The following is an 8,279-nucleotide window of genomic DNA, read 5'->3' on the forward strand; positions in this document are numbered from 1 at the left end:
ATTTTCTTGTCAATAAGATCATTGTATAGATTTAGTATTGAAAAAAAAAACTTAGAGAAGGAATAGATAATATTTTTTGGCGGATATAATATAAATTTAATAATATACGCCCACAAACAAATATTATCTACCCCCCTACTGAAGATATGGCAGTAATGAAAATTCAATATGGCGACCACTAGACGCCATATTGTGAAAGTTTGTGTTCCTACAATCTGGCGACCTCCAGACAACATATTGTGAAAAAGAATACTTGTGTGTTCCTATGTGGCACACTAGAGACCAAACGCATCCAAACGCGATTTGCAGATATGGCAGTAATGAAAATTCAATATGGCGACCATCCGATGCTTTTATTGTCTATCAACTGCTTACTTTTTGTTCGATACATGCATTTATTATATTTTGTTCGGCTTTAAGAATGGAAAATGTTTGACCAGGCATCGCTCAAAGTTGCTCAGAATGACTGTAATGGGGTAAATTTGTTTTTTAATTTGCTTGTATAAGAAATCACAATAATAAAGTTGATTAGAATAACACTCCTCGTTCATACTTATTGTTACGCGTTTCCGGTGCATTAATATAAAAGAATACATACTCACTTTAACCATTAAAGAGGATATTCTTTCAGATGTATTGTAGAACTGTGACACACTATGTATAAGTCTAACAGTTTGTAACATACCCAAAATTGAATCTTTCATGTTTGTCTAAAAATTTTAGAAACAATTAAAAATTTTAAAAATAATAACACTCAGGTTCGTAACTTGGGCGTGGCAAAGGAGGCACTCGTCACTGACACAACCGAAATTGAGTCCCAAAACAAAAAGTTAGTAAAGAATCATGTAAAATGCGCTTATTAATTTACAATATTATAAATGTCATAATTTGTAGAAAAACATACTATAGAAAATAAAATTATAAACATATAAAAAATAAATGAAAGCTAACACTCTAAGCCGAAAGTAAACTGTGGTGTATGACTTAACTTGCTATATTTGTTATTAAATTTATTATTTTAAATACTATCTGTATACGAATTTTTATCAAAATCGTTAGAGCCGATCTCGATAAATATAAGACGAAACCTTAATATTTGCCACTGACGCTATGTACCCTCGTTACGGCCCTGATAAAACTGATAGAATATTTTTGCATTACTGGTTCATCTAAATATAATGAATGACAACATTTCTCCATTGCTTCAATATATTTAGCATTATCTTTGGCTTCATTATAACAAAGAGTAATTTTCTTATCAATAGATGTTTTCCAATATTTGAAAACTCTTGATCTAGATATATGTAAGCATAATAAACTACGTTGTATTTCTAAATGTTGCAATTGTTTAACTAATTGTGAAAATTGCGCAGCACGTTTTTTCCAATATTCCAGCTCATCTTGTGGCCCAGAAGAATGATTTTCTTGTCGTAGTTGTTCACTTTCATGTAATAAATCTGATATGCGTTTTGCCCAATTCATTACTCGCTCTTCTAAACGTTTAATTGTTTCTGGTGTGAATGCAGCTTCGCGTAATTGTTCACCATCTAAATTTGATACAATTATTTCTTCAATTTCTAAGACATTTTCTTCTTTGCAAACTTCTTCACAAACTGAAAAAAAAGTGCATTAATTGCAACCTGACATCAATGTGCGTGCGATATAAATAAAAATTATTAGGAAGTTTTTTGAATGTACCTAAAGCTCTTACACAATTCTTATGGTGGCAAATGTGTTTTAGTCAAAGTATTTAAAATGCAGAGGAATTATTGTTTCAAACAAGCTGAATCAAATTTCCTTGGCCACGTTCCTCCACTTTAGGTGTAAAATTTTCAACCACCCCCTCTGAATTGGGGTATATTTACGTAACATCTGAATTATTCACGAGCAATGGTTTAATCAAGTTTTCCTAGATTTAATCAAAGCATTTGATTGTGTCGCTATTAATTTTCTACTTACAAAATGAGATGGATATTAGATCTTACGAAATTAGATGCATGTGGCATAATGTTTTAAAAATTACTATCTCAAAAACAGAACAATAAACAGTTAATTAATATGAGCAGTTATTCAAGGAAACTTTAAAAATGACAATGCTTAATTTTTTTTTTACTGTTTTCGGAGGAGTACCACAAGGTTCGGTTTTGGAATCGCTACTGTTTTAAGTTTATATTTCTTTATCTTTTCGCCGATGATACAACTATTATCTACTAGCCAATAATTGGAGTAACATAGATGAGTAATATAAGCGAAATATATGAATCCTTGACACTAACGTATTTGGTAAGCATTAAACAGGGAGATCAAATTGTTTGGTATTTTTTCATGATAAAAATCTAAATTTTAAGATTCACGTTGTTCACTTGATTTGTAAAGTAAGCAAAAACATTTTTCGGATGTTGTCGCTTGGTAAATTTTTACCAACAAATTATCTGATCACCAATGTTGCATAGAATCAATTTCGAGACATGGCATCCTATTTTGGATTAAACCCGCAATGTGTGCAACTCTATTTTAATCACAAAAAATCAGTTCACATAAATGTTACAGTAAATAGTTATATTTCTTGTAAACCTCTATTTAAAAAATACAAACATATATATTTCATTATACATTCATATTTTACTATGTACATAGTTATATACCGGGTCCTTCGGCAAAGCACGTCATAGGCACTTTTTAATGTAGGAGTTAATACTTAAGGATGTATGAGCATGGTAGTGGGGGCACAAATTTAAAAATAGATATTTTAAAATTTTGATGATAAATTTATATTATTACTTGACGATATAAGACGAAAAGTAAGAATAAAATTTTTCGATATCTGGCTTAATTTTCAAAATATCGAAAATTGAAAATTTTGTTTAATTATTTAGCTTTCGATATTTCGAAAACCAAGACACATATCGAAAAATTTTATTCTTATTTTTCGTCTACATTCATGAAGTTATAACAAAATTCATCATCAAAGTTGAAAATAAGATAAAAATAATTTCAACCCTTAATCATTCATTCCAAATGAAAATTATCAAAAACTTCCAAAATATGTCGTTTTTTGAGATTCCTCCATAAGAGCCAATGTATTTTATATCGATTTTTAATGACTTTTTTCTTAAAAATTTGCACGGATACCTAAGCTGAAATTTTAACCACATATTCTTTGAGTAAAAGACTACCTACAAACAAATTTTGAGCCTTTAAATCAAACATTGCTGTCATGCTCATACATCCTTAAACAAGTTTATCATTTTGTTGTTTATTTATAGCAATAAACTCATTGTACAAATTTAGTATTAAAAAAACTAATAAAGAGGTGATAGAGAATATTTTTTTGTTTGTATAAGTTAATTGCTTATTAAATAAAATAATCTCCCATCATATAAAAGTGTTTATTTAAATAGATTAAATAAGAATATTGTTTCAGCTCTTTTGATATTGTATAAATCAATGAGGCTACTCCTTTAAAAAAAACGCCCTGACTAATTTTCCTGATTGACCCTGTATATATAAACTCTTGTTAAAATAAATCATAGGTAAATATTTTGTACTTTTATACTTGATATATATGACATATATATCAAGGTATACTAATTTTAGTTCCAAGTATTTTTAACTGTAAAAATATTGATAAATACGAACACAATTTTGGTACAGATGTTCATAAAATCACTTAATTAGTCCCCCTCCGTTTATCTTTCCGTTCGCCAACACGATAATTCAGAAACGAAAACAGATATTTTAATTAAGCTTATTTTAATAGCGTGCTCAGGGTGAAAAAAGTGAGTTTGACTTCGTAAATGAGCAACATAGGTCAATTGGGTCTTGGGTCTGTAAGGATAGAACAATAGTTTAAATGTAAAAAATGTTCCCATAAAAAATAAAAAAACTATTTCCTGAAACATTTTTTCGTAAACATCACTGTTTACCCGTGAGGGCGCAAATTAGGACAAAACTTTGGTATTCTTTTTCTCCAAAACTATAAAAGATAGACAGTTGAAAATTTGCCAGTAGCTTCAATCAGTAAGTAAAAAAACCCTATAATAGACATGGTCAATCTTGAATCCCAGTCTATTATGCAGTTTTTTTCCTTAATTATTCATTAAATACTACTTAAATAATTATTGAATACCTTATATTTATAAATATTGATCCAGCACTGAAGTACGTTAAGCTGAGTGCTCCATCTTCTGCGCCCTCTATTTCAAAAACGGTTCAACGTACAAAAAAAGTTTCAGGCAAAATTTGTAGAAAATTTTATCCTCTAGCACTTTTATAATAAATGTTAATACGTTTGAAGGAAAAAGAAAGGACATATTCAGAAAAACTGATTTTCGCTACCGTTGACTTTGAATATCTACGCGCACACGTGACCATATGTGACTTTTGAGACAACATTTGTACTATCAAAATAAAGGTTTGTATAAAAATTCAGCTTATTCCGTTAAATTACGAGATTGACCACTTTTTTTGCCTAAGATGATCGGGTTACAGTTGTTCCTGAAATTTTCTACCTATAATAATAAAGACTTACCTTTTAACGCACTACAAAATGATCTTAATCCAGGTAATAACTGATTTTTAATCATTGGACATGAACAGTCATCATCGTCAACATCTAATGCTGGATATGCTAATGCTTCCATAAATACCACTTCCATAATACGTTCAATACACGTGACTAAACCAATTTTCTCTGCATCCAATATACCACAGTATAGATCTTTTTGAAAACCTTCTTCTGGCAATTGTTTAGATGTATTAATACGAAACATATAAATACAAATTCCATTTAGTGCTGTATCATAGCCATCAGTTAAAAATAGCTTTTTATGTGCTGTGTTTGTATCTTCCTCTGGTGTTGCTGATAAAGCCACACCAGGGGGTGTTGATGACACCGCTCCCGAAGTAGTTGGTGATGTTACTGCTTGTATTCCAGATGATCCAGGTACTCCAGGTCCCCTTATTGATGGCAATGTTTTCGTTTTATCTCCGGGTGAGTCATCTATATTAGATGAGTAATAGGTATTTTTGTTGTAGTCATCAATTAACTATTACAAATATCTAATTTTGATACTAACCGATACTTATATTATGCTGTTCATAATCATGTATTTTTATACCATGTATATATATCAAGGTATATTAACTTTAGTTCCAAGTTTGTAACGCTTAAAAATATTGATGCTATGAACAAAATTTTGGTGTAGGAGTTCATAAAATCACCTAATTAGTCCATTTCCGATTGTCTGTCTGTCTGTCGCAAAACGAAAAGAAATATTAAGCTGAAATTTTTATAACGTACCTAAGACATAAAAAGTGAGATCGACTTCGTAAAAGAGCAACTTAGGTCAACTGGGTCTTGAGTCCGTAGGACCCATCTTGTTAACCGTTAGTGATTATTCAAAATAAAAGTAAAAGAATATTATTCAAAAATAAACAACTTTTGTTTGAAACATTTTTTCGTAAACATCACTGTTTACTTTAGGACACTAATTATATAATATGTATTATATGAGAATATCAGTTATGTAGATGTGACATGTGTGTATGTTTATTGTGACAGAGTAAACAACATTGTCTATACATGGTATTTCAACAGTTAATTCAGTCAACTGTTTGTTTTCACTTGTTGAATTGAACTTTTTTACACAAAATCACTTGTTTAACACTAGTTGGTCAAATAAAATACTGATTGGTTCACGCTAGGAGATTCATAGCGCTCCAATTAACGAATTAACTAATTGATAATGATAAGGGGTAAATTGTAACCGAATTGGAGTAGATTTGAAATTTTATTCCAAATATCTTTCATCAATTGTGTTTGATAACATTTTAATAACTACTTTCGAAAGTTTTTACATCGCCCACGTTTGAATAAGCTTAAAGCCAAAAAAAAATCGTCAACAAATTCAGCTTTTAACCTTTAAATAAGTAAATGCGCTAGTTCAGAATATGTTCAGAATAATTTAATTTACCGGATAGAATCAAAATCAGTCAACTCATAAGGTACGATAAGTCAAAAAATATTTTTCTTGACGTTGTTTACACAATAAGTTTCTCACCTTCATCTTCGTCAGGAACTTCTTGATAAAACCATATTAATCTTTTCCTCATATTTGGTAAAAATAGCTGATTGATTTCATCCAACATATTTCCCTCAAACACATGATCCATAATCTCATGTCTAGGAAGTCCTGTTGCATCAATTAATAATTGAAAGGTATACTCGAGCCGTGGATCCATTTCACCACGGCGAGCTTTCCGCTCACATTCTTCTCGACGCCTCTGTAAGCAAAAACACACACAATCAAAACACATGAATTAAGATTTTTGAATTCTTTTAGTTGAGATGAGCACCTGCACAAGATCTTCTTCATCTTCACTTGAAGATGACTCACTTCCAAAAAGAGCTTCTACATGAACAAACATTTTTTAATTATTATGATGAGTTTGTATTTTAAATATAAAAACAATGAAATAAAAAATTATTAAGATCTAGACTAAAATTTTAGTCATGGTCTTTACACAAAGAGTACTAGAAACAAACTAGGGGTACTGTTTCTATTCGAATACTCGAATAGATAAAGTAGGAACAAAAGCAAAGCCACAAAATAACATATATATACTGTAAGTATGAAACACATTATAAAAATGATTTGTATAGGTAATTATTTTAAAAAGTACACATTGTTACAAAATTTTATATCTTGATTCAACTCTTTTAACTTTGTCCTAATTTTGAATTCTAAAGATATATTTGTTTAGATTAACAATCACGATAATTAATCATTCAAAAAATTCAAGAATGTAATTAATTATTTAGTTATAACAGCCAAACCCGGCGTTGCTCGGGTTAAAATAAATATATCATGTTTAATGGTATGAATAATATTTAAGGATCCATTTTTTAACGTAAATATTATAGATTTCTATCTTAGATATTGATACTGTTCACTCTTAATTTCTCTCGACTAGACTGTAAACACGATCAGGCTAACGGAAAGTCACTGGATTTTGGTTTATGTATCGTCGAATTTCGAAATTTCTAGTATCAGAACACTCTTTGATTAATATGCTTTCCATTTATTCTTGCTTTCGCTTCTTTTTAAATCCAAACTCTGTGGTTTCTCAAGAAAGACTGACTCAAGTCGCCGAGAGAGCCTCCTTTTATACCATGAGGTTGTTCTAGAGGCTTATGGTTAAAAGAATGTTCGAGATAAGGGTTTAATTCTATTCTAATAGCTTCTATTATCCTTTTTCTTGTTAGAAAATCGTTTAGTTTAATAAAATTTATATCCAGACAGAATATTTTAATATAAATCACTTACTTTTAACAATAAAACCCTTGAAAAGACACTAAACTTAGTTGAAATTAAAATATTTAAATTTCGAAAGAAGGCCCAGAAAGTTCGTGCCCGATTCTGGCTTTATAGTTCTACTGGTCGTTTAGAGAAGGCGCTAACAGCTCTCGGCGATCAGTTTAAAGTTGATCATGATTATAGTTGAAAAAGACAGATATATATTTTTCCCCATTTTTGCCACCCACCGCAACCAAACTCCCTTACTTTCACCGGGAGACCAAGTGGTATTTAGCGCCCCAACGGGAAGTTGATTGGAGTTGGTGGTCATAGAAAAAACCCTGTCTTCACGTACTAACATTAACATTTTATATGTATTTATTAGATTATTTATTAAATCGTTAGTTTTATTTGAACCTTCATTGCCAAAGTAACACTTGAGCTAGAAATAACGTAGTACAGTGTAAATTACTTGGTTAGAAAAATCAGTAAATTCTTGTTTCAAGAATATTTTTTATTTTATTTATTATTTGATTAAAATTCTGTATTATTTAAGTATTATTTATGCTAGTCTAACGGCCTCTCGTCAATGTGAGATCTTCGCAACTTAAATTAATTAGTCTGTTACAAATTTTAAATCTAAAAAATAATGTCGCACATCCGAAAATAACAATTCTAAGATTGCTTTAAATGATATTGATGGAAGCGCTTTACTTGTTGTAGGTATCGCAGAGTTAGATATGCATGTTTCAGACTTGGTGTGAAAGTCTTTTACTACATTGAATAAATTCTTATTTCCAGTAAATTTTATTTGAGACATAATGATTTAAATAAAGCTAGATCCAAGGAAATTAAATTTTGAGCAGTCAAACAATTATTTTCTTTAATTATCTTATTATTAAGCGGAAGTGATAAATATTAACTCTAAACACATGCTCTAAAATGTGATGGTAATGCCGAATATCATCTAAATCCCTAGAC

At 30.1% G+C, this 8,279-nt stretch overlaps 1 protein-coding gene across 1 annotated transcript in view; it reads right to left on the reverse strand.

Annotated features, from left to right (window-relative positions):
- Positions 1 to 6,429, reverse strand: part of LOC123303001 (dynein axonemal heavy chain 5) — a 48,784-nt gene extending 42,355 nt beyond the window's left edge. Inside the window, exons 1-6 of the mRNA XM_044886096.1 lie at positions 6,358 to 6,429; positions 6,063 to 6,285; positions 5,344 to 5,358; positions 4,532 to 4,924; positions 1,162 to 1,613; positions 603 to 710 (exon numbers count right to left, since the gene is read on the reverse strand). Of these exons, the coding sequence (XP_044742031.1) occupies positions 603 to 710; positions 1,162 to 1,613; positions 4,532 to 4,924; positions 5,344 to 5,358; positions 6,063 to 6,285; positions 6,358 to 6,429 (1,263 nt within the window). The remainder of the gene's footprint in view (positions 1 to 602; positions 711 to 1,161; positions 1,614 to 4,531; positions 4,925 to 5,343; positions 5,359 to 6,062; positions 6,286 to 6,357) is intronic.
- Between the last annotated feature and the right edge of the window lie 1,850 nt (positions 6,430 to 8,279).

The sequence above is a fragment of the Chrysoperla carnea genome, chromosome X, assembly GCF_905475395.1.
Source record: "Chrysoperla carnea chromosome X, inChrCarn1.1, whole genome shotgun sequence".
In the NCBI taxonomy this organism is placed as follows: Eukaryota; Metazoa; Arthropoda; class Insecta; order Neuroptera; family Chrysopidae; genus Chrysoperla; species Chrysoperla carnea.